This window comes from Stigmatopora argus, chromosome 24 (genome assembly GCF_051989625.1).
Source record: "Stigmatopora argus isolate UIUO_Sarg chromosome 24, RoL_Sarg_1.0, whole genome shotgun sequence".
Taxonomy (NCBI): domain Eukaryota; kingdom Metazoa; phylum Chordata; class Actinopteri; order Syngnathiformes; family Syngnathidae; genus Stigmatopora; species Stigmatopora argus.
The window spans coordinates 4,213,995-4,240,586 of NC_135410.1; the positions used below are offsets into that span (position 1 = coordinate 4,213,995).

Consider the following 26,592-nt stretch of genomic DNA (forward strand, 5'->3'; position numbering starts at 1 on the left):
GTTATTCCTTGCACAATATCCTGAGCAGTGCATGCTGTCAGCTGGATGATGCCACCAAACACAGTTTTGTAGTTAACATCATTTTCCTCCCTGTATTTAATATATATGACTAGCATTTTGTGTACTGATATATCTGTGCTCTCATCTACTATCAGGGTATGCCAGGGTGCATTTTTAATACTGCACATAGTCTCATTCTGCACTATCTCATTGATTGAGTTCACAAATTCAAAGGCATAGTTTTTGCTTCGCCAGCTTTCTGGTATACTCGCATACTTTGCCATGTGATCGTGGATTTCTTGAACTGACAGCATTGATGCATTCATTTTGATGGCAAGTAAAATATTGTCAATGAGAACTTTAACTTGTTCACGGTCTGATTTTGTTTTGTGTGACAGCTCCGTTCCTTTTCCCTCGGTCTTTTGCGCTCTCCCGCAATAATGTACCAATCCCCTGTCCCATCTTGAGTCTTCGTAAAATTTCGACAGCTTTTAAATGACTTTTATGCTGAATGTGACGCCTGAGATAGTCCAGCTTCCATTCAATCCACATTTTTCCATCTGAAAACTCACTTGCAACTTTGGCATCTCTGCATATTTTGCAGAGTAGACCATTCTCACTTGAAAAAGAAGAAATATCACCCAATTTCACCGCTTTTTTCTTCTATTGTCGCATGCTCCGACAACCATTCCATCTTAAAAGAAGTGCATTTCTTTTTTACTGTGCCTTGGCAAGTGGATTTGTTGCTGCCTGTTCGTTTCGCCATGATACGGGGTTTGTATTAGTGATACGGCGTTTGTATTAGTATCTATTAACCTGCTAGCTAACCTGCACGGCGCATATGGGCAGGGTCCAGACGCACGCCCCGTCAATGCCGTGATTGGCTTCGTACCGTAAGTGAACCGTATCGTATCATTGGCTGGACACTGTCACTCACTGAGTGAGAAACCAAAAAAACAATATTATTGTGCGAATTAATTAGACTAAGTCTAATATTAGATATTAATTAATATGTTATGTTGGTGTTGTTTGTGCGCTGGATAGATTTTCTTGTGCGCAGAGAGCACGAGAGTACTGCGCAATTGCGTACGCGTGAGGGAACATTGCTTCCAACTATCCCGGAATTTCCTGGGTTCACCTGGAAATCCAATGCAAAATCTGGGACCCCGGACAGCCTCCCTAAAGTCCAGCAATTCAAAGAAATTGCCACTACAACCCTAACCCAACTTTCTCGGAAAAGTACCAAATTTCCAATTTAAATGCATCGAAATTCAAACCATTGCTACTGCACTGTAAACCGGAAGAACTCGGTAACACGAGTGCATTGTGAGTCATCCGAGTTACAAGTTCCAACGAATAATTCGTCTTGTGCGACTTCAGCGGGGCAATCGATTCGGAATCCATTGCATGGGTAGCCTCAAACGCTTTAACATTTTCGTTTTTGTTTTTTCACAAGGTAAGTATTATTAAGGCTGACTAAATATGCAAGTGAACTATTGCCTACTCGTATTGCAAATTATTATGACTCATTAAGGACTCATTACAAGTGTAAATATTTGGGTTTTGACTAAAAACAACACTGACCCAGAATGCATTTGAAATGTATTAACCATATTTTCACACCTATAGGGCGCACTTTAAAGTCTAAAATCTTCTCTAAAAGGAATTGGGCGCCCAATAATTCGGTGCGGCTTGTTTATGCACTAAATTTAAAATATTGTATTATGACACTGACGGCTTGACTGACTGGTTTCGTTTCTTTCCGACACGCTACTTATTGCAATCAACCCAGCATACGTTCACCCTAAAAATAGCCTCCAAGCATGGTAAATGGTAAATCCATTCAAAATATCCCAGACAAGTGGCAACGCAGTTGACTCCCGTGTGCTCGTAGCCTGGAGCAGGCGGCGTCGCACGGGTTACGGGACGATTTAGAATGGCTTCTCGATGCCTGGGCCAAGGTCCCGGCAATTACTGTAGTTTGAGCTTTCGTCAAAGCTAGAATCACTACAGTAATACCTTGACATTCAAGTGGCCCGACAATTTGAGATATGAGTAAAATTTCGAGCGAATATTCACCTTGAGATACGAGGCAAATTTTGATATACAAGCATACAAAGAGGCTGCTTATGAAAACATATTGCTGCAACTCCCTCTCTTAAATGTCTATGAGCACTGGGCAGAGCGTTGCATTTTTTCCATTTTCCCCCCTCACCCTACGTGTGGTGGAGCTTGCTAGCTAATACGAGAGGAGTATACTACTTCCCTTTGGCAAGTGGTCGTGCGTTATCCTATTTTGAGGACATTTGTGTGCATCGTTTTCGGAATATTTTGAAGTGAAGACAGAAGCAAACAACCTTCGATAGGTACCTGCAGCTGAAAGTCAGGGTCGAGGCGGGGCAAATAGAGCCAACCCAGGAGAAGAAAAGTATAAAAATAAAAATTAGAATTAAGTTTAGTGTAAGGTTAGATTAAACTTATTTTTGAGGGTCTGTAACGTAATCCAAGGTCATTTAAATTTGTTTTTGTTATTTTACGAGCGCAATGCCGTGCAAAAAGTCTCTCTCACGCTCTCTCTCTCGCGCACTCTCTCACTCCTTTGCGAAATCCGTCTAATTTTAATACTACTATTCAACATCATAACCACAAGTTATTTGTTACTCTGTTAATAGATGGTGAATTAGAACAGATAAAAATATTTTTCCATTTCAATATCCGTTTTTTTGGTGTTTTTTTTCAGAGGGTTGGAACTAATTAATTTGTTAATGAGTTAAACACTGTTTAATTTTTAAACATTTTGTCTTCGATCGAAAAAAAAAAAAAAATTGCTCTTCCTTCTGGCTCCCCGGTGGGCCAGTGGTTTGTGCATCGGCATCACAGTTCTGGGTCGAATGTTCAATCCCAGGTGGGTCTTCACTGTGTGGCGTTTGTATGTTCTCCCCTGGCGACTCCAGTTTCCTCCCACCTCCCACGCCTCCTCATGCCTTGCGATTGGCCGGCCACCAATTGAGGGTGTCCCCCGCCTGGTGCCCGAAGCCAGCTGGAATGGGTTCCAGCACCTACCATGACCCTCATGAGGATAAGTTCTTCAGAAAATGAATGGATGGTCTTATTTATCCGCTTGTGTTATCTTTTAAGATGTATTTATTTCTGTAAAATCTATCTTTGAAAGCCTGAAGGGCTTGTGACCTGAGTTGGTCAATAATTAAACCTTTTTTTGTCTCAGAAAGTGGGCACCAGAAGAAGGCGATCGTCCAGTGGTTTGTTCGAGTGTCTGAAGTTCCAATTAGCAAGTTGCAACAGCTTGGTAGAGAGCCACATCCGCAAGAGATCTTTTATTATCAGGGACAAGGCTGTAATGAAGAGGTCAATGCTGAGTCCATCCTCCGATCTGTCCAGGTAACAAGTTAAAGAACTAAAGAAAGCCTTAGACACGCAATCTTTCTATTATACCTGAAGAAATAGAAAAATGTGATTGATAGGTTTATCAATAGGCATTCTCAAATGCACGCACAAATAAAGAGAAAAGACAATCTTCTGGATTTTTCTTGCGAGGAGAACAAACCGGTGAGCTCCAGTCCACACTCTGTTCTGGCATCACACGCCTTTTTTGTTGTTTATTAAATTCAAGGACCCTAGTTACAATGGATGTCTCAACTCTCAGGAGATGTGTGGGAAACAGAAGTGAGACGTCAATATAGTCAAAACAAATGAAGGTCTGAAAGTCATGTGACAGCTCAAGGTGTTTTGATTCTTCTTTGTTCAGTCCACTCCAAGCTGTCCAAGGCGTTTTGGCTTCTCTTTGTTTAGTCTATCTAAGGTTCTCAGGAGCAAAGCATTCGTTACAAGCAAACATATGTGTTAGGATAATTAGTTTTACATTATTATATATTATCTTGCAATGAAGAATATGCTTTGCTTTACTATTACCGTATTTTCACGACTATAAGGCGCACTAAAAAGTCTTAAATTTTCTCCAAAATAGACGGGTGCCTTATAATGCGGAGCGCTGTTTGTATGCTCCGAGCTCGCTCCAAAGCCTGACTGAGAGCACTTCTGGCCGACACGCTTCTTATATAGAGAAAAGGCGGACGTGGGTGTGGTCAGGCATGCGGAGGGGGTGTGTTTAAGAAGACGCTTTAACTGTCGTTCTTGGTTGCCATGCTAATGTGATTTTTAAGCGAAAGACGCTGCCGAAAGAAAAGTTTCCAGCCGGCGTCATCGTGAAGGCAAACCAAAAGGGCTGGATGGACGAGGAGCAAATGAGAGATTGGCTACGTGAGGTGTATGTTAGGAGACCGGATGGCTCGCCGTCACTTTTGATTTGCGACTCACCGTAGCGGTGAAAAACCAAGTCACTAAAATGAACTCTGAGCTTGCCGTTATTCCCGGAGGCTTAACTAAAGAACTCCAACTGCTGGACATCGGCATCAACCGGGCGTTCAAAGCAAAGTTGTGGCCGCTTGGACTAACGTGTCTGCTTGCACTGTTGTTCGAGCTTTTGCCAAAGCCGACACAGCTTTACAAAGAGTAGGAGGCAGCGCCGGGCTAGTTACGCCACTATTTTCGAATGGAAATCCATTGTTCCCATGGCTAGTTACGCCACTATTTTCGAATGGATTGTGGCCGCTTAGACTAACGCTAGTTACGCCACTATTTTCGAATGGATTGTGGCCGCTTGGACTAACGTGTCTGCTTGCACTGTTGTTCAAGATTTTGCCAAAGCCGGCATCATTTCTGTGTAGCCACATGGCGATGTGAGTGACTCCGACAACGAAGAGAGGGAACCCGGCGTTTTTGATGAATCATTTGGACAATTGTTCAATTCGGACACAGAAAATTAGGACTTTGATGGATTTGTGGGTGATGATTGATGAAAAAACGTGAGTACATTGTAAAATGGCTAAATAAAGTACAACCGAACGCAGTTTTGCTTCCGTTGCCTTTTTAAAAACGTGTTTTTAGCGTGTGTCCGTATGTTTAAGCTGGTGTATGTTTTGCCATGCCTGGCTGCGTGTATTGTGTGCCTTGTGTGTGTCAAATACAGATATAGCACTTGTTACTGAGACTGCCTTTAAATGCGGTGCGCCATGTAGTCGTGAAAATACGGTAACCTTAGTTTCATATTATTATATGGTTGCTTGCAACGAAGTAAATGCTTTGTTCCCGAGAACCTTAGTTAGACTAAACACCAAAACACCTTGGACTGCTTGGAGTAGACTGAACAAAGAAGATTCACAACACCTTGAGCTGCACATGACTTTCAGACCTTCATTTGTTTTGACTATATTGACATCTCACTTCTGTTTCCCACCCCTCCCTTGAGAGTTGAGACGTCCATTGTAACCAGGGTCCTTGAAGTTAATAAACAAGACAAGAAGCGTGTGAGGTCAGAACAGAGCGGGGACTGGTGCTCAACAGTCTGTTCTCCTTACAAGAAGAAATCCAGAAGATTGACTTTTCCCTTTATTTGTGTGTGCATTTGGGAATGCCTATTGGTGAACCTATCATATTGGTCCGTCGGGCCTGGGAGTCAATATACCGAAGGAATCCAGGCACTTAGTCGACATCTGGGAAGGACCGTGGACACGGCATTTAAGACCCTTTTGACGGGCTGGGTCTCGGCTAAGAACCTAGATTCCTGAAGTTGACAACTTAACCAAAAAGAGTTGAAGACATCTCTGGTGAGTCCATATGAATGTGTCCATTCGTGAGGGGTTCTGAATGTGAGGGAATCATTCATATTCGTGACGGGGGTCCGGATGGAGGAGCTCGTGGCCGGGGGACGGCAATGATAAAACCCTGTAAATACTAGTCACTAACCGGTGAAGAGACAGAGTATTCGTCTATAAAACTGAAGGGTGCCTGAGTCCTGTACCCAAGCCGGTAGGTACGTAAGCTCTGAGAGTATGATTGTGTTATAACCTAGGTAGAAAACAAACGAAGGAGAAAGAAAGAATTTAAAATAACGGGGAAATTTCTGTCCTGATTACGCAGCTGTTTCAAAATGGGGAGATCGAATAGCAAGGCGGCTCGTGAAGACGATGCGAAACAGCGTCTGGTGTGTGAGGATTGGAAATTTGTTGAGAATCAAAGTGCTTTGAGATTTAAACACCTACATTTTTGGATAGACTAAATATGACTTGGCTTGCCATCTTAATAACATGAGGGAAATAAATATATACCTGCAACAAAAGGAAATTCAACACAAAAGAGGGGGGGGAAGAAAAAGGTAACCATAATTGGTTATAAGTGCACTCAAATTTGTATGTTCCAGCTGATTGCGTTTTGCTCTTATTCTGAAATGTTCAATGGAAGCGCGCTTTTAGCCGCTAATTCTGAGCTTTAGACTGTTATAAATTTCCTATGTTTTCCGTTGTTTTCATTAAAAGGCAGGTTGTAGCCCTCTTTTCGTTCAGGCACCTATGTGATTTTCTGTTTTTTTTCTTCCACATTCTGTCTCATGGTTGAAGTTTACCCATGTTGACAATTACAGGCCTTTGTAATATTTACAAGTTGGAGAACTTGCACAATTGGTGGTTGACTAAATATTTTTTTGCCCCACTGTATGTTGTTTGGGGCCTTGTGCCTCTGGAAGTGTCACCCATGGCAAACTGGTCTGTGAGCGACCAGATGAAGGATGGCTCAGAAGATCTCTTATGATGAGAAAGCACTATTGACTACGATTTTCCTCGCCCGTACGCCGGTCACCAGGGCCCCACTCTGGAACCAGGCCCAGAGGAGGGGCACGATGTCGAGCGCCTGGTGGTCGGGCCTACTCTCTTGGGTTCCGGCCATGCATAGCCCAAAGTGGCGACGTGGGTTCCCCCTCACATGGGCTCACCACCTATGAGAGGAGCCAAAGATGTCGGGTGCATCGAAAGCTGGGCGGAGTGGTCCTTGGTGGTCCGATCCCTGTTTCCAGAAACTGGCTATTGGGACGTGGAATATTAACCAACTGGTTGGGACAGAGCCTGAGCTAGTGCGTGAGGTCGATTCGTGACGTGGGTCCAAATGGAGGAGATAGCGTCCGGGGGAAGTTGATTTGCAACCCTCCTCTTTTTTGCAGGGCAAAGGGCAAAATTAACATAGAATATACTAAGGCAGGGGTGCTCATTAAATGGATCGCCAAGGTTACTATGGGTAAATTGCCTGATAGTAAGATATGATCCAGTCTGTTAGTTTCCAACACGCCAGAACAATATCTCATTTGTCCCAAGACATCCCAATGTGCCCACCACTATACTCAGTTTTTTACCATGCATATCAAACTCAAGCTTTATACTTTCATCAGTATCTTGAGTGTGGTGTCGACAGCTGTGGTTAATATAAACAGCCTAACACACCTGCGCTTGTTAAATCATACCTTTGATGTTGAAAAGATAAAGAGACATAACGCATCTTTGCTTAATCTCGGCACCCTTTGTTGGTAATGAGACGTGTCCCAGCTGTCCTCCCTCTGATTTTAGGGCCGAGTCACACTCCCCACTGGTTGGCTCCTTGAACAAGGTAGATTGCAGGAGGTTGGCTCCCTGAAAAGTTGATCAAAAAAGTGTGAGCACTTCTGCACAGAAACTGTTGGAATAACGATTAAAACCTTTTAAATATTATTAGTAATATTTAATCAAAACTGGAAGACATCTTTCAACATAACTGGTTACAACTTGCAAGGAGGTACACTTGTGACATCGTCTAGTCCACAAGGCATTCTGCCTGGGCAGTAACTGAATCATTGTATTTAATCGCGAAAAACGGAGAACATCGTTATGTAATCAAAACAGTTGTCTTGGACAGTAGAATAACACCCTAGAACAGGGGTGGCCAACTCCGGTCCTCGAGAGCCGCTATCCGGTCTGTTTTCCATGTCTCCCTCCACCAACACACCTGAATCAAATAATCAGGATCGATATCAATCTTCTGGATGGCTTGCTGACGAGTTGGTCATTTGATTCAGGTGTGCTAGAAGAGGGAGATATGGAAAACACACAGGATAGCGGCTCTCGAGGACCGGAGTTGGCCACCCCTGCCCTAGAAGGTTAGAAAAAACAACTGTGTAAGAATTGCAGAAGTAAGCATAAAAGTTTGAACTGACACCCAAACAACGATGTAAGGAATTACATAATATTTTCATTATAAGGTAAACAAAGCATTCTAAGGTAAACCAAGCAGCATTATAAGGTAAACAAAGCAGCCGTATTTTCAAACAATAATGCGATTATCGCCATCTGCTGCCAGAGTCCCGTCCAAACACAGGTTGTGTTTTGCCGAAAAGCGCACAGTTCTGAAAACAATGTGTCCTCGAGCTGTGGGGCCTTGAGCGTCGATGGGGGGGGGGAAGTGTCTTTGGTCAGAAGTAAATCATGAATTAATTTATAGCCTTATTACTTATTAAAAATGCTTACAACACATATAGAAACATTCCATAATAAATCCAACATTTCCCTCCTTTTTATTATATGTTTGTTATTCATTTTATGGCAAATCCAAGATGAGAGGGATATCTCCGTTGGCTGCTTTAATTTTACCCGCTTAGGCTCTACTCGTTCGGCAGGTCTGAAAAGCAGAAAACAAAATTATTTTCGCCCAATTCATTCTCGGAATTACCATGCTCCTGGAATTCACTGCTCCCCTCAGTACGTTTCATCAGCAGAGGATATAATTCATGCAATTTAGAATTTGTAGGGGCAATCGCAGTGGTTATAAGTCGGCTTATCAAGGATCTTAAGCTGGGAATAACACAACACCCACAATGTCAAAATCGTGGCAAAAATGGCTACGGAAAATGCCACAGATTAGGCCAAATCATTATTAGTACAAAGGCCTTATCCCACAAATCTGTCAAGCGGATAATTCTACTCCATGATGCTTTTTCATCTTGCGGTTTAGGGTCTGCAGGCCATCGTTGGCCCTGGTGTGGGACCCAGTGGGGGTCGTGTTGTTGAGTGCAACATTTTCAAACATTGCATACGCCCCCTGCTCCTTCAAGAAGCATTTCAACCGCTGCACGATCCTGGAACGCCATCAGACTAGTGGCTGCCAGTTGTTCCTTTATCGCCACAAATCCCTGTTCAGTATAATTTCCAAGGTTTTGGACATTGTAATGCAGGTAATTTATCACATTTTTGTTTTGGGGTACTTAAAAGAAAAATAGGCTCCCAACCTGCTGCAACCTGATTAGCCAACTTGTATTCATCTGGTACGCCCTGGGGATGCCAATCGTATCAATGTATGTTGGATCTCCCTCTCTCCATACCGATCGACGCCGTCGGGAGGGACCCACCATCATACTGGATTTCAGCCAATTGTATCTCCTCCACTGTAGATGGAAAAACAGACACTGGTAAAAGCAGTGACCCCAAGGCATAAAGTCCTGCCGCGTTTCAGCAGGAGTGGTATAATTTATTTCCACCCCACCACCATCATAGGTCAGAACGTGGTATCAGGGTGTAGTCGGTTTTAGGACGTGGGCACACCACGTCTCATTTATCCTCCAGCTTCAGACCATGCCCTGTAAGGTTTAAGCAGGTAAAATGATCAAACACAACATGTGTTGAAAAGTTAGCTTTGTCCTTTGCTGCTCTTGGAACAGGGTATACATTATTTCATTTCTCACACTTTGGCTTACATCTTCTCCTTTACACAATCAGGGGTAATTTGCGTGGATACGACTCTTAAGAGAGGTCGGGGCCCAGTGTTCCCTCTAAGCTGCGCGCGTGCGCAATTGCGCACTACTCTCGTCCTCGCTGCGCAGCAGCAATCATATGGCGCGCAGTAAAAAAATAAAAAAATAAAAAAAAATAAAAATCAGATTTTTTTTTTTTTTTTTTTTTTTTTTTTTACCCCTTTCCCCATGATGGCGCCGTTTAAGCGGCAGCAAGTGGCAGTAGCTCTGTCCACTTATGTTTTTCGTGTTTTACAGCATGTTTTACATGAAAAATGGACAGGTCGCCGAATGGAAGTTCCGCCGAACGTTCATTCGGCGACCTGCCCGTCTGTCAAACGTCCGTCGGCGAAACGTCTTTAGGCGAATCATCCGAGTACCGATGATGTCGCTCACACTGGTACTCAGTGCGCTCAGGGAGGTTGACTTTCTGCTCAGACCAACGAAAAATTAGAGGGAACATTGTCGGGGCCCCATACATGTTATGCAGGTTTGATTTATAGTAGTAGCTGCATTTTCCATCAACAATAACCAATTATTTCCCATTTGGGAAATCCCCCGGCAACGAATTCATCATCTCTAGTCATCTCAGATTTTAATTTTACAATGGCGGATCCGGGTGTTTCCATCTCTGACGATTTTCTTACCGCCTCCATCGACCTGGTCATTGTTGTTGAGACAAAAATGTAGAATTTTGTAAAAAGGGTCTTCTCCACCTGCCCATGGACTTAGGAAAAACGTCAGACAAGGATCCACAAGTTAATTTGTCAGTCTGAATAATGATTTGTAATGCCCCCACCGTATGGGTTAATTTAATCAAAGGCCTGATGGTTTTTCGTGTGTCATCCAAGCTTGCCAATCTAGACCAGTTTCTGCAACAAGGTTTCCCCAATCTGTTTTACGACTGTTCTCTACCACACATATTCTCTATAAAATCCATATGTATCCTTTGAAATGGATATGTAGCTTTTGTAGCTTGACATAAGGGGGAATCGCCCGTGTTTTGGCCGTATATCTGCATATAGATTGAATCTATAACCACCCCCTCTTTGAGGCATGAAATCCCCCATGACTCAAAATGGCAGCCCTCCTAGATAAGTCTTTTGTTTTTTGTTTAGTCCTCCAGGTTCCCAAATTTCCCATTGCAGAAATCAAAAAAATTCATTTGGCGAAATTCTACTCTTTTTTTTTTCTGTCCTACTCTGCCACCGCTGTCCTCGAAAGGCTTATCAGCGAATTCAGAAATCTTCCACCTTGATATTAGAATATTGATATATCTTGGTGGCTAGCCAATTAAAAGACAAAAGACAGACACTCATCCACGCTCGCACTCATAATCAAGGAATTTAGAGTGCTCCCCCAATCATCCATAATTTTGGTTTGTTGGAGTAAAACTGGAGTACCCGGAGAAAACCTACGAATTCTTGAGGACACCAGGAATACTCCACACTCCGGAAGGTCTGGTTCCACCCCGCATTAGTAGATCCTCGAACCGCCTGAAGAAACTAGGTAATTAATGTATTAGATTCGCATGCCACATATCTAAAAATAGAAATTTGTTCAATTGCCACTGCCCCTTACCCCAGTCAGTCAGCATGTGGACTGCCATGCGAGTGGCTGTGATTAACTATCTATTCGCCAATAATGCAATAACGGAAAAGTTGTGACACATTGAAACACACACACACCCCCTTTAAGTAATTTAACCGTTTGTAAAAACTTTACCTCCATGTTCTGCATTAAGTTACACCCCCTTTCAATGCTATCGAATTTCGCCCATTCTAGTCAACCCATCTACTTGAATCATTTCTCAAAGGTTGATATTTTATAATTTGGAGATGTTATTTTTTAAACAGACATTATTTCATCACTTGTTTCACACCATGAAAGGCCCCACCAGAATTTGTTGTAGATATTTCCCTTTATCTAAGCTTGTTATTGCCAATCGTTATCACCGTAACATTTAGGTGTATTAACCCCATAATTGCAATGCAGTAAGTTTTGGCTAAATTCTTAATTTGTATGCCCCTAAAGCAATCGACAGTAACGTCCCAATAGTCATCATTATGACCTATACCAAAGCATATTTCCCCCTTCAGGCCAAACAGGGAATGTCTTTTGTGCACTTAAAAACACTCCATGTTTCTTCTAGGGAAACTATGCCTATCCTAAATCAATTATCTTATCTACCCCAGCCAGGTTCAATTTACCTAATAATTTGGACGAATGCCATGAATTTTCTCATGCCATTTCTGCATTGTTAATTTCATGTCTGATCTGTTTAACAACCAAATAACTCTTAATACCTAAGACATAACTTGCAAATCACCCCATATTATGTTTACTTAAGATAAGAGCTATTTCCTATAGCTCTCTGTTACCACAATAAAAATCTACAATAATTAAATCAGAGAAATCAACCTTTTACTAGGCATTTCCCAATTACAATTTTCAATGTTTAATAAAGGACCCACAAATTGTCACCAAAATGCCATTTTATTGTAAAAAAAATTCCATTCATTTTTCTTTAACCAGCCAATCTCCTATATTAAAGTATTTTGAACAATCCAACCATTCAAAAACAGTATTAATATTGTTTTATCCTCCAAAACTAGCTCTCTTTAATTAAGAGCCCTTTGAACTTCACAAAACAAAAAATAAAATAATAATAGCATTATTCCCAATTCCAAAGCTTTTACCAAATCAATCTTTGCCAAACAGATTTTCTATCACCTCGAAAGACATTTCTGATTAAATCCAAAGAATAAGTGCGAAGGTCATTGCGGAAACCCTGCTTCTTTAATTATGAAGTGTTTAACGGACCCGCGCTCTTAGCCGCTAACTGTGACCTTCACGAATGCTGCGAAGCATCTTATCAATGTTGACATTCCTAAGCGACCTCTTTTTCTTTCTGCGCACAATGTTTCGCCTCCTGTGCACAATTACAACGCTTTTTAGAGAAGACTAAATTAATTCCTCTCCCGATATCCAACTATATCACAATATTTTGCCAAGACCCCATAATCACAATATGCTGCAAGCATAGCAAAACCCATTTCTGCCCTCAAGTTTGCTTCAGCACCCCCAAGGCCAATTATTGTAATGTCGTCACGGAAGGGGTCAAAAAACATTTAGTCGCTCGTGCGGTCCGCTCGCATACTGAATGCCTAACACCGTCAAATGAGCCGCCCCGCGGTCCACATGTTTTTTCACGTTCTAATCAGCAGCAAAGACAGCCGCGCTCCCCCGCAGCCGACGCATTATTTGACTAGTTTAGAGTATGACAAAAACGCAGGTTTGGCAACCCCGCTAAACATTTAATTGGCCGTTTTGTATTTCTTTTCGACTCTTAACCAGAATATTCCCGCTAGCGTACGGGATAAAACCAAGATAAGCCGCAATAAGCCATTTCATTCCATTAAATTGACAGTACATTTAGGTACTATTAACAAAGTACGTCTAGTAGTTGGAAATAACCATTTTAATTGCCGTTTTACAACTTTCAGCATCACACAAAAATTCCAATTGAATTCCATTCACAAAAAATGTGATCTCTGGTTTAACCAAATCAAATGCCAGTGTTTCCATTAAATTTAGCTCAACATCATGTTCAAAATCCCCATTCAAATCATTTTGAGCAGGCCTGTCTTGTTTGTAGAACAAAACAGCCCATCGCCTCGCTCCTATCAACGAGCCGAGGACCGCTATTTTTACAAAACAGCACGTTTTGCCTTTCCCCGCCTCGTCATCTAAAGCAATAATTTGTATCTGGAACAAGCCGTGTTGCTTGTATCTCCATTCATATATTATACATATATATTACTTTCCATGCATTTGGTACGTACATTATCCCGTAGTATGAATATCTTATGCATATTAAGCTAGCAAAACCATATTTATTTTATCAATAAGTTTAGACGTCTAATTCCAAAAGCGCTCTGATTTTCAACAAATTTCCAATCTTTACACGGCAGACGCATCTTTGGAGCGTCGTCAATAGCCGCTTTAATGTTTGAGCCACCCATTTTGGAGTGGATTCGTGTGTAACCTCGTAGTACCTTTTTTTCTTTTTCCTCCTGTTCCTCCTTAGTCTTTAACAACTACGCACACAACCAAAAAAACGTCGACCAACACATTTTATAGACCACACACGTGTCTACCCGCCAGTGACTAGTATTCACAGGGTTTTAAAAATCGCCATCCCCAGGACGCGAGCCTTATTTATCAAAATAAGGCCATCGCGTGTGATGCCCTTCGCGCATTTGGAACCCGTCAACAATATGCAGACATCACACACGGACTCACCAGAAAGTCGATAGATGTTTCCAAGAGGATAGTCATCAACCGTCCAGAATCCAGGCGCTGCTGAGAAATAATCCAGCCTGGAAAAGGGATTCTCGCCGTGCACGGTCACTCCAGATATTGAACCGCAGCGTCTGGATTCCTTATCGGTGTGTTGACCCCGGCTACTCGAAGGACCAAAATGTTGGAATAACGATTAAAACCTTTTAAATCATTATTAGTAATATTTAATCAAAACTGGAAGACATCTTTCAACATAACTGGTTACAACTTGCAAGGAGGTACACTTGTGACGTCGTCTAGTCCACAAGGCATTCTGCCTGGGCAGTAACTGAATCATTGTATTTAATCGCGACAAACGGAGAACATCGTTATGTAATCAAAACAGTTGTCTTAGACAGTAGAATAACACCCTAGAAGGTTAGAAAAACAACTGTGTAAGAATTGCAGAAGTAAACATAAAAGTTTGAACTGACACCCAAACAACGGTGTAAGGAATTGCATAATATTTTCATTATAAGGTAAACAAAGCATTCTAAGGTAAACCAAGCAGCATTATAAGGTAAACAAAGCAGCCGTATTTTCAAACAATAATGCGATTATCGCCATCTGCTGCCAGAGTCCCGTCCAAACACAGGTTGTGTTTTGCCGAAAAGCGCACAGTTCTGAAAACAATGTGTCCTCGAGCTGTAGGGCCTTGAGCGTCGATGGGGGGGAAAAGTGTCCGTGGTCAGAAGTAAATCATGAATTAATTTATAGCCTTATTACTTATTAAAAATGCTTACAACACATCTAGAAACATTCCATAATAAATCCAACAGAAACTTTCTCATCTGAAGACTACCATATTTTCATGCATATTGGCCACCTCTGTCTATAAACCGCACCCTTATAATTGCCATTGAAATCGTTGAATTTTACGAATTCTCCTATAAGATGCCCCCTGATTCACAATTTTCACCTCCATATTCATGGTTTTAATAGGGAGTGCAAATGTGTTACTGTTAGAACCGCTCTTGAAATCTAAATAATCGCCGAACAAAGTAAAGCATCCAAAACAGATGGTTTTTTTACTCCTACGGCTGTAGAAGGAGGAAAAGGCAAGTCGAATCAAGATGGACGGCGCGCGCCTGTTCCATTGTCTTGTCGTGTCCCCCCCTCTCTCCTGGAGGAGGAAGCGGAGGGGGCGGATGGACAGAGCGCACGTCCCTCTCGTAGTCTCCTCTGTGCCAAATCCTCTGTCCTACTTTCGCCTGGAGGGTTTTATTCAAAAGTAGGCGGTGACAAACTTTAGGCGGGAACAAGGAAAAGAGGAGGTGATGTATACAAAAGTAGATGACGGGCCTTGACCAGTAGGTGTCAGTAAAATTCTATTCTAGTTGCTAAAGAAAGCATGGTAGGCTATAAAAGATTCTAAAAGAATGCGTTTCATATTTCACATTTCCCCCTGTAGTAACTAAAAGAATTTTCATTAAACACTTGGGCTTCCTTTTTATGACTCGGATCAGGATCCGGTCACCTGGCTTCACCCGTGACCGGACGTTTGGTCGCCGGACTTTTGGTCGCCGGACTTTTGGTCGCCGGACTTTTGGTCGCCGGACTTCTGGTCGCCGGACGTTTGGTCGCCCGGACCCAAACGTGCGGCAACCAAAAGTCCGGCGACCAAACAAGGTAAAACAACACGGTCTACGCATCAATCAAAGCCAACAATGGCCCTGAGCAGTTTCATTGAGTGGACGTGTGAGTGTATAAGAGTTTATATGTACATGAGTTGTCCCCTTAGGAAGGGACGTCAGTCAGGGTCTTAACAAGTTCTCCAACAAAATACAATAAAAGTACGGGAAATTTGGAGCTTTTCTTTAGCCTAATATTTAATAGGGCATTAAGTATGAATAAATAATAATTCTCAGTTTATATTTAGGGAATTTGAGCAACAATTTTAAATGGTAATTATCAATAACCTTCCGGGTGACCAAACGTCCGGCGACCAAACGTCTGGCGACCAAACGTCCGGGTACCGGCTTCACCACCTCCTGTAAGGGAGACAAAGGGGATAACAGCATCTTACACGTTCTTTGGACAAGTTTTTCTCCACCCTTAGTCTCTTGCCTTGGTTCACCTTCCCATAGGGGAAGTTGGAATGGTCTTCCATGAACTATCTCAAAAGGTGTTAATCCCGAGCTAGTACTATCCTCATATACGTTTTGACCAGTGATAGGCATTCTGGCCATGGCTTCTTTATCTCTACCATGATTTTCTTAAGCCTTAGTTTTATCGGACCATTCGATCTCTCTACCGGTCCCATGCTCTGCGGATGGTACGAGCAGTGTTTTTTTTTTTAGACTTATTCCTAGGTGTTTTGCCATGTGTTGTACTATGCTTTTTACAAAATGAGCTCCATTGTCACTCCAGATGATTCTGGGGATCCCATTTCATATTTCACAGTTACTTTGAAAGGAAAATCTTAAAAGTCATCGCACGTAGTATTTCTGAGATACTATATGAATTGCTATTATCGTCTGCTGGATTTCCAAAAGGGTGTCGCCTGCACGTGGACGAATTCAAAAAGGAAGTCACGTGAGCTGTACAACCAGGAAGTGTGTCCGCAGCGTTAAGTCATGGATGCAATAATTCGATCTGCCTTAACAACTATTGGGATGTGCTGACATGGCAAGCAAATATATAATTGAATATATGATTGAAAACATTAATATTTTTTACACTGACAGACTGGCACTAAGTAGCTTGCGTACCGGTACCAGTCCGCGAGCTACTTAGTGCCGGTCCGGTGGTTGGGGACCACTGGCTTAGATGATATAATATAGAAGAAATAGCACCAAAATACCTCAATGTTTAATAGTTTGAAAGATTTACATTCAGGGTCGCGGGGTGATGCCCAGCTCACTACTGGCAGCAGGCAGGGGACACCTAAAATTGGTGGCCAGCCAAACGCAGGGCAAAAAGAGATGTACAACCATTCACGCTTAGACTCTTACCTAGGGGCAATTTAGAGTGTTCAACCAGCCTACCAACCGCATTTTTGGAATGTGGGAGGGAACTGGAGTACCTGGAAAAAACCCACGCAAGCCCGGGAAGAACATGCAAAAACTCCACACAGTGAGAACCCAACTGGCATTGAATCTTCGACACCAGAACTGTGAGGCCAACGCGCTAACCACACGTTCACCCGCCCACCCCCTTGGAATATATGAAATACAAAAATTTGCACCAAAATTCAAACCAATGACGGCAACTGTTTTGAGTTGTCAAATTGTACAGGTGATGCATGACACTTGCATCCTAATCCGTTCCGTTATACTGCGGCAATGATATAATCTTTGAAACGCTCAAAGTCTCGGGGTTTTGGGTTAATTTTACAATCTTTACTCATAGGTGAAGCATCTTAATGGACCAGCTCCATTCCCAGACCATGCTAATGATAAAGATACTCTCTACGTGAAGTTGTCCTGGGATACCAAGGCTTTCAAGATTGTAGACTCTGCTCTATTTTCATCTTCCACCCTACCTTCCTGGACCAAATCCTCTTCCTGCTCATCGCATACCGTAACTCCTGTGTCTCGAACAGTAAAACGACGAGCTTTGTCCACCCCTGACTCATCTGTTATACAACAGGCATCCTTAACAAATCTCCAAAACACTGAAGGGGTCATGAATACACTAAACGATGACTGCCTAGAAGTTGAGTCCCTACACTCAGCAACCAGACTGTCAGCTTCAAATTTTCTGAGCACCAAGATAAGCAATGCATCAGCAAGGGGACCAAGAGTCTGCAAACGGCTGGAACCTCACAGTAAGTAGTTAACTATTTGAAGATTTGTAAAGTGGTTGGATCAAATTTGCACAAAAGTACTGACGCCTTTATTGAGGCTATTGCGCTCAGTGCGACTCTTCATTTCTAACATCAAAAGTTCAAGCCTAGACACTGGCCCTCCTCTGACCAGTTTGCATGGTCTCCTTGAAATAATTGAATATGATTGAATTATGACTTGCCATAAAGTGCTACTTCTACTTACGGATGTCTCTACATATGAAATATTCAAGTTATGAAAAGCCTGATTGGGAAACATTAATCTCTAGATCTGAAGGAACTTCCAAGCTACACAATGTAAAATCAAAAAAAATAATCACATGCTTTCGACCCTTGTTTCTTCCAGAGTATGTTCTTTCTTACATTTTTCTCAGTGTCTTTAATGTGGCCTCATTCTTTGCTTTTCATCATATTCACCCAAGAAAGTTATGGGACACGTGAAAAGAGGAAACGTGCGTTTTTTAAAGTGGTCAAGAGTCTTCCTATTGCCTGGCTGGATGTCAAATAACTTGCGCCTTTTTGTAAAAGTATGAAAAATTTGTCATAGGCGATTCATTGGAACAATGTTTCACCAAATATAACATAATTTTAAGTTGCGGGTTTCTGTGCATGTTCGTGTTTACTCAGCTGTTTACCCCCCTCTCCCTTACCTATGCACTCGCAATTCCATCCCATTGGAAAATGTCTTTGCATGTCTTATTTTAATGGATTTATCAATTTTATAATCATATTTTTCTCACCTATTGTTTCTCAATGTGGTTATCACTTTAGGTACGGGAAAGAATTCAATGCCATTTAGCAAGATGGAGTTGACTGAGAGGGTATCTACATCTCATCCTCAGGTGCTGCATCGCACCGATAGCCTAACCGAACTCCAAAAGATGCATAGGACACCTGACAATCTAGATATCTGCCTAAAGCCCTTGATTGTCATGATGAACAAACTGCCTGTTTCTGGGCGAGAGACTCCTCAAATTAGAGCTGTTTCATCCATGTAAGTCAAAGTTGAGTTACATTTTAATTTGGTTGGCTCACTCTTTATACAGTATCTCACAAAAGTGAATACACCCTTCTCATTTCTGCATTTTTTTCCTCATCTCATTTTCTGAACCGCTTTATCCTCATTAGGGTCGCGGGGGGTGCTGGAGCCTATCCCAGCTGACTCGGGGCCAGAGGCGGGGGACAACACCCTGAATCGGTGGCTAGCCGATTGAAGGGCACAAGGAGACGGACAACCATGCACACACGCACCAATACTTAAGGGCAATTTAGAGTGTCCAATCAGCCATGCATGTTTTTGGAATGTGGGAGGAAACCGGAGTACCCGGGGGAAACCCACGCAGGCCCGGGGAGAACATGGAAACTCCACACAGGTGGACGTGACCTGGATTTGAACCCAGGACCCCAGAGCTGTGAGGCCGCCTTGGCACATATCTGATAATGTTAATTAAAAAAAATGTAACCACTAATTTTCTGATAAACCATTCGTTCAAATGCAATAGTGGTCATTCTTAAATAAAACTCACAAACTATATTACAAATAATGATTTTTTAAAATCAATACCTAACATTTGAAAGCCAGTTAAGTGTTAAATATGAAATAGGTGAAAAGAACAACAACGTCATTTTTATCCTCTGGTGATGATACCCCATCAAAAGCATTGATATCTTCCAAAATGACTGTCATCTTGTCTTGCAAGCTATGCATTTTTACCAGGTTTGAAGCCAAATTATTTAATATTTATCCAATCAGATTTTTCAGAATGGCAATCATTTGAAAGCTATCTTGGTGCTGCATCTGAAATATGTAAGAGTAACTGCAGACATCTGCATTTCTATTCAACCTGACAGGCTCTTATTTTGAAATCTTCCACGGAAGTGCACGCTCGCCCCTAAGTATGAGCTTTTCACTCTGTACATAAAATTTACCTTTTCTTCCTCACGTTTCTTTTCCCTCTCTTGTTTGCATTGTTTAGAAATGTTCGAAACAAACCCCATGGTTTACTACATCGGCATCCTAACTCGTGTCAATATTCCAAATCTTGGTGTCGTGCAGTGTTCCCCTTCATCTGCCTTCTAATAATTAACCTAATTATTAGATATTTCTGTCATTTAAAATCAATAGGCTTTGACACCAAACTCGTCGGTTGAAAAGCAATCCTTTTTTCTCAAGTATATTTCCACTGAAAGGTCAGAAATTTTAACAGATTTGTGTTTTTGTTTGAGCCTGCGCTGTAAAAAGCGCATACAGTAATCCCTCGATTATCGCAGCATCAGTTATCGCGAATTCACTAGTTCGATTTTTCTTTCCACTATTAATTAATTATTTTTTTTAAAGTTTGCAACCGGAAGACAGATAAAAATTGCGGGCAATATGGCGGCGGAAAATCAGGGTATGGCCTTCTCTTCTGCGCTGCCATGATTTGTTCTAACCATAACACAGAAGACGAAAGCAAAAGTATAAATGCTTCTCCGAACACGCGAGCCAGTCTTTCCTGTTCCCTGCGTGTAGTGTTTAGTTTAGATTTTACAATTACTACTACACCATGAAAAATGGCTCCCAAGCGTCCAGGGCCACCCAAGCCTTCATCTGATGCGAAGAAAAAACGGAAGATGATGACTGTGGCTGAAAAAGCTAAGTTGCTCGACATGCTGAGAGCAGGGAAAAAGTATGCCAATGTCGCGTGCCATTACGGCATCAATGACTCTACCTTGCGTTAAATTAATAAAGAAGAGGCGAACACTCGAAAGACGACCACACTTTCCTTTACAAGGGAAATCAAGCGCGTAGTAACGACGAGGAATAAAACCCTTGTCAAAAAGTCTGTGGCCACAAAACGTCCCTGAGGACTTTAAGGGCTTCTCCCCTGAGGAGATTAAGGACTCCGCTGTTTATCAGGTAATGGTGTTGGCTCGGTCGGTAGCCACTGAAGGATTTTCAGACATGACGGCGGAGGAGGTGAACATACTGCTCGAGAGCCACTCTATACTCCCGACTGATCAAGACCTCACCAAAATGATGCAGTTGGCGAGTGAGGAGGAAGAGGCAGCGGGCAACAAGGAGGGCCAGGGTCGGAAAGAGGATGCGTGCGTGAATGAAGAACGTGGTTTGTCTTCGAAAAATCTCCAGGAAGGCTTCGATAAGGGACGCGACTTAAAACAACGGATCCAGGAGATTGACGATAACATGATGAGACCCAACAAATTTGGCAATCGTCTAGACCAGGGGTCTCAAACTCAATTTACCTGGGGGCCACTAGAGGCCGAGTCTGGGTGAGACTGGGCCGCATCAGGATTCCCACAAGAAAAGCGCTGATAAAACATTCCAACGTTATCAAATATCTTTATTTTTTAACAAAAAATAATGAATTAAATAAATTAACTTAAAGATGAATAAAAAATCAATCAATCAGTAATACAAAAATAAAATAATAATAATGAGCATACAGTAGCTATACACTGGCTGGCTAAGTAGAGAAAATGAATTATTTTTATTCCGTTTCAAATGTCTGTATTAACAGCTCTTTAACCTTTAACTTTCTGAACTTGAATGGAACATTGAACATGAAATATTCTGAACACGGCTTCTCTTGCCTACTCCTTGCTGCTAGAGACCTGGCAGCGCTTCTTCTCACATAGCTGAGTCACATTTGGCTTGAGGGAGGAAGCAGTGGAGACCCTCAGTAGAGCTTGAAGATGCTCATCAGTAAGTCTGGACCTGTACTTGGACTTATTGAAGTTCAAGTTGAAGAGCTTCTCACACATGTGCTCCCAAAAAGGCACATGGTCCGCTTGAACATTTGGGAAAGTTCAGGGAAGCTGGGGGTCAACTCTCTCTAAAATTGCCCAAGCTTGTCTGCTTCTCCACTCACCTCCCTGAACTTGGCTTTGAGTGCAGAGTTGCACTGCAGGTCAATGAGCTCCATTTGAAGCTCAGGAGGGGCATCTTGCACATCAAAGGAGAAGGGGTCCGCAAAAATTTGAAATGTGGCTTTGTGTGTCTTGAAGTCTGCAAATCTGTGATCAAATTCCTCCTGTAGCTTCGAAATGGCCTCAACATACTTCTCACCACTGAATGGTGTGCCTGCATCCACGAGAGCCTTGCATGATGGGAAATGGCAAAGGTTTGTCTGAGAGAGCTGGGCTTTCCATAACACAAGTTTAGTGCAGAATGCTCTCACGTTGTCATAGGCAGCACTGACAAGTTGCCCCTGGCCTTGTAGCTTCTTGTTCAGTACATTAAGCTCATGTGTGATATCAACAAGAAAAGCTAAGTCCATGAGCCATTTGGGATCACTTAGCACAGGAACAGCAACCCCGTCTATCTCCATGAAGTCTTTTACTTCTGCTCTCAACTCAAAAAATCTCTTCAACACGTTTCCCCTGCTGAGCCAACGTACCTCAGTGAAGTAGAGCACATCCCAATATTCTGACTCCATTTCCTCTAAAAAAGCACGGAACCTTTCTGTGCTTTAAGCCCCTGGATCTGTTTTGGTTGATGCATTCCACAACGACAGACATCACATTGTCAAACTTCAGGCATCTGCTGCAAAGGGCCTGCTGATGGATAATGCAGTGCAGAGCTATGGCCTCCTCCACACCCTCCTCTTCCAGTTTTTTTTGAACAAGTGCTACCAGTCCATTCTTCCTCCCTGTCATTGATGGGGCTCCATCGGTTGTTATTCCAACAAAGCTCTTCCATGGCAAACCGGCATTCTCAATGGCATCACACAGCTGGTGAAATATTTCCTTAGCGGTGGTCTGGCCATGCATTGGAATTACTGTGAGCAACTCCTCCATTACTTCAAAATTGTCATCAACACCACGGACATATATTGCGAGCTGGGCAGTGTCTGTGATGTCTGTGGTCTCATCAAGAGCCACTGAATATACAGTGAAACATTGTGCTTTCTCACACAGTTGATCATAAATGTCACTTGACAGGTGAGAATTGCGCTCTGCCACGGTGTTGGCAGAAAGGCTGATGTGGTTGAACAGACTTTTCTTTTCTGGACAGACAATATGTGCAGCCTGTAAAATGCACTTTTTGATAAATTCACCTTCTGTGAATGGCTTTCCTGCTTTAGCAATCAACTCACAAACGGCGTAGCTAGCTTCGACTGCTGCATTACTGTCTTTGGTAGCCTTCTTGAAGAAATCCTGTTGCCTCAGAAGACATGTTTTAAGACTGGCAACCTGGTTGGCTCTCTCATTTCCCTGGTATTTTTCGTACTCCTCAGCATGTCTCGTAGTATAATGACGTTTCAAATTGTATTCCCTGTGCACCACAACTTTTTCAGTGCAAATGAGACACGTCGGGGTGCCCCTGTGTTCAACAAAGAAATATTGCACTCCCCACTTTTCTTGAAACTGTCTGTGCTCATTTCAGTGCAAATGAGACACGTCGGGGTGCCCCTGTGTTCAACAAAGAAATATTGCACTCCCCACTTTTCTTGAAACTGTCTGTGCTCATCACCGACCTTTCTCTTCACGCCAGGCTTTGAAAGAGACATCTCTGGGGCTCTGTAATATGTTTTCCCACTTGGAATGAGTCTCGGGTTGATCTTTCACGTTCAGTCGCGCGGGTTTGTGGAGCATGCGCACTTTTGCTCTCCGTTTCACTCGCGAAGATGGCTACACTGACACAGGCTAGATCACGGATCATAGCGCCTCATTCAGTTCTATGCTGAGAGCAGCGGAGGAGTGTGCGCGCCGAGCGGAGTGATCGGCTTCACGGCTTCTCCTCCGCCCAGCTGATTGGAGGAATGAATGAGTGAGTGAGCGAGGCACTGGACAGCCCGGCCGATGTCCCGCCCTCCAGAGCCGTATACCTCACCGTGATTGGTTCATTCAGCTCCGAACACAACAAGTGTCATTTATATCAATCTTGCGGGCCGCACGAACATTAATCTTTCATATTAAGACGGGGGCTGCAAATTATCGTCCCGAGGGCCGCAGTTGGCCCGCGGGCCACGAGTTTGAGACCCCTGGTCTAGACGGTCTCATGTCAGTGTACAAAAACATATTTCTAGAACAAAAACGACTGACTTCACAACTCCCCATCACGATGTTCCTTGTGCGCCAAAAACCTGTTGCCGAAGACTAAAGCAGCAATGACTTGGACTAAAATCATCAACCTGTTTTTTTATTATTATTATACAATCATCAACCTGATTTTTTGGACTATTACAAGTGGAGATGGACTATTTTCACTGAGTACAGCATTTAAAGTATTTACATTTTTTTTAAATATACATTATTATTAGATATTAATACATTGCAGTCTTTGGCTATGTTTATTGTTGTAATATTCACTAAATATACACTTTTGATGAATCGACTTGTGTACTCAAAAAGCATGTATTTTGGTAGTTATAATAGTGGTGAACCTACTTCGCGGTTTTTCGTTTATCGCGGCCATATCTGGTCTACATTAACCGCAATAACTGAGGGATTACTGTATTGCTTCTTGGCTGTTCACCTCATAATACATAACAGCATTTTCAGAATGCTGCACGATGGACTAAAATCATTATGATTCAGATGTATTGCAATAATTCAGGGATAAAAAAAGACCTGGATAATAACCCTTCAATAAATATTATTCCGTCGTATATATTCTTAATCTAAATTTGTTAACATTTTTCAATGTGCAAATTTCGTTAGAGCTGTCCCAAGTAGTTGACGTTGTCGACGACGCAAATGTGTCAATGAGCATAACACCGTATTTATTCGAGTATAACGCGCACCCATAATTTGTGACTAAAAATTGGTATACATTTTTTTCAGTTGTTCTCAGCTCACACCACGATTGCACCAGTATTGGTTTTTGGCAAATGCTGAACACATGTCGCCATGACAAAACATTTATCCACAACATATGGAACGGAAACCGGGTAAAACAAACTACTACCAATATGAACACAATCCTCAAATGGAATTTACAATTTTAAATCCTTAAAGTCTAATTCAGGGGTGTCAAACTCATTTGGCATCGTGGGCCACATACGGCAAGTGGGCCGGACCATTAAAATTATACCATGCTCTGCTATAAATAACCAAAATATCATGTCTTTCCTTTGTTTTGGTGTAAAGAAGCACAAGAACATTAGGAAAATATTGAAATTTTATGAACTATCCTTTTACAAAACATTTCATGAAACACCTCATATTTCCCTAGACAAATGTGCAATTGACTTTTATCATTCACAAATATGCATTGCAACTGATCCCACTGATTGTACAAAGGCACAAAACTTTAATTGGTACTGAAAATATAGTAATGCACTTTAAGATTAAATGAGACTTTTAAAGAAAGGAATTTTTAAACCACTTACACATACGCATATAAAATCTAAATGTAATCCCTGCGTGCACTTTACAAACTAAGGAGAGTGATTTTAAATGTGTAATGAAGAAAGTGTTCGCCTGTCCTGTAAATCTGTAAACTTCATACATGAAACATACATACACATACAATACATACTGAAAATTTATGGAGTTGCTGCTGTTTTCAGTCTGTCTCAGTGATGCGGCTTGTCTTTACTCTGATGGAAAGAGTGCGCCCCTTAGCGGATAATCCATGAATTGCAGCGAATTAAAAATATTAATTCCATGTCTTTTAGGCATTTTTTCCACTTTCAAATTATCCTGCGGGCCTGATCGAACCTCCTTGGGGGCCGGTTCCGGCCCGTGGGCCGTATGTTTGACACCCCTGGTCTAATTAATCATCATAATATTTAAAAATTTTCAAAGTCTGATTCATCATCAGCAGATTCACCAAACAATTGATTCCATTCTTCTTGAGCGAGGATAGCGCTCCCTGGGTGGACTCGTTTCCCTGGAGCAACTTTAAGAATTTTTTTTTACCCCTACTATACCCTATACATTTGGTTATTTGGAGAGGGCTGGCTTCTGTAAAAGAAGGTAGGTTATCGCCATCTGATGGACAAATAGAGATTTTATGTCTCCTATTATACATAATGACTGCGGAAGGGACTTTGCTTCAGTTTTTTTGGTACAAAATTTTGCGCGTTATAATCGAATAAATACGGTACTGTCGACGATTGATGATGTAAATACATTGCACCATTCATTCAGTTGAAAATGCATTTGCACAGCTAAAATGGTGAGGCTCGGGTTCCCCGCGTTTCAGCCCAAGATTAAAACAACGATATATTAGGATTCTTCCCTAGCATTCATCAACCCACGTCCAAAGCTTCCTGTGAGCTCCGGCCACCCTCTAACTACTGGAAGAAAGGAGCAATGTTACCAACCACCAATGTTCCCTCTAAGATGCGCGCGTGCGCAATTGCGCACTACTCTCGTCTTCTCTGCGCAGCAGCAATCATATGGCGCGCAGTAAAAAAAAAAAAAAATCTGAATTTTTTTTTTTTTTTTTTTTTACCCCTTTCCCCATGATGGCGCCGTTTAAGCGGCAGCCAGTGGCAGTAGCTCTGTCCACTCTTATGTTTTTCGTGTTTTACAGCATGTTTTACATGAAAAATTAGAGGGACCATTGACATGCACCTGCTTGTGGCAGGTGTGATACTGGTGTGCCCATAGCGAGCAATGATGATGTCGTGACCGGATGATTCGCCTAAAGACGTTTCGCCGACGGACGTTTGACAGACGGACAGGTCGCCGAATGAACGTTCGTTCAAAGAGCGTTTAATGATTAAATACAAATACTAGTCTTTGTTAGTTTAATGATTAAATACAAATACTAGTCTTTGTTAGTTTAATGATTAAATACAAATACTAGTATTTGTATTTAATCATTAAACGCTGTTTTCAGCTG

At 42.1% G+C, this 26,592-nt stretch overlaps 1 protein-coding gene across 3 annotated transcripts in view; it reads left to right on the forward strand.

Moving 5' to 3' along the window:
* orc1 (origin recognition complex, subunit 1) overlaps positions 1–26,592 on the forward strand; it is a 101,308-nt gene that overhangs the window by 14,630 nt on the left and 60,086 nt on the right. The window contains exons 3-6 of one of the 3 annotated variants that reach the window (XM_077594752.1): positions 3,227–3,399; positions 17,357–17,527; positions 17,597–17,774; positions 18,564–18,786. In XM_077594752.1, the coding sequence (XP_077450878.1) occupies positions 3,227–3,399; positions 17,357–17,527; positions 17,597–17,774; positions 18,564–18,786 (745 nt within the window). Of the gene's footprint in view, positions 1–3,226; positions 3,400–17,356; positions 17,775–18,563; positions 18,787–26,592 lie in introns of all 3 variants that reach the window. The other 2 variants (XM_077594751.1, XM_077594753.1) reach the window with 2 other exon arrangements.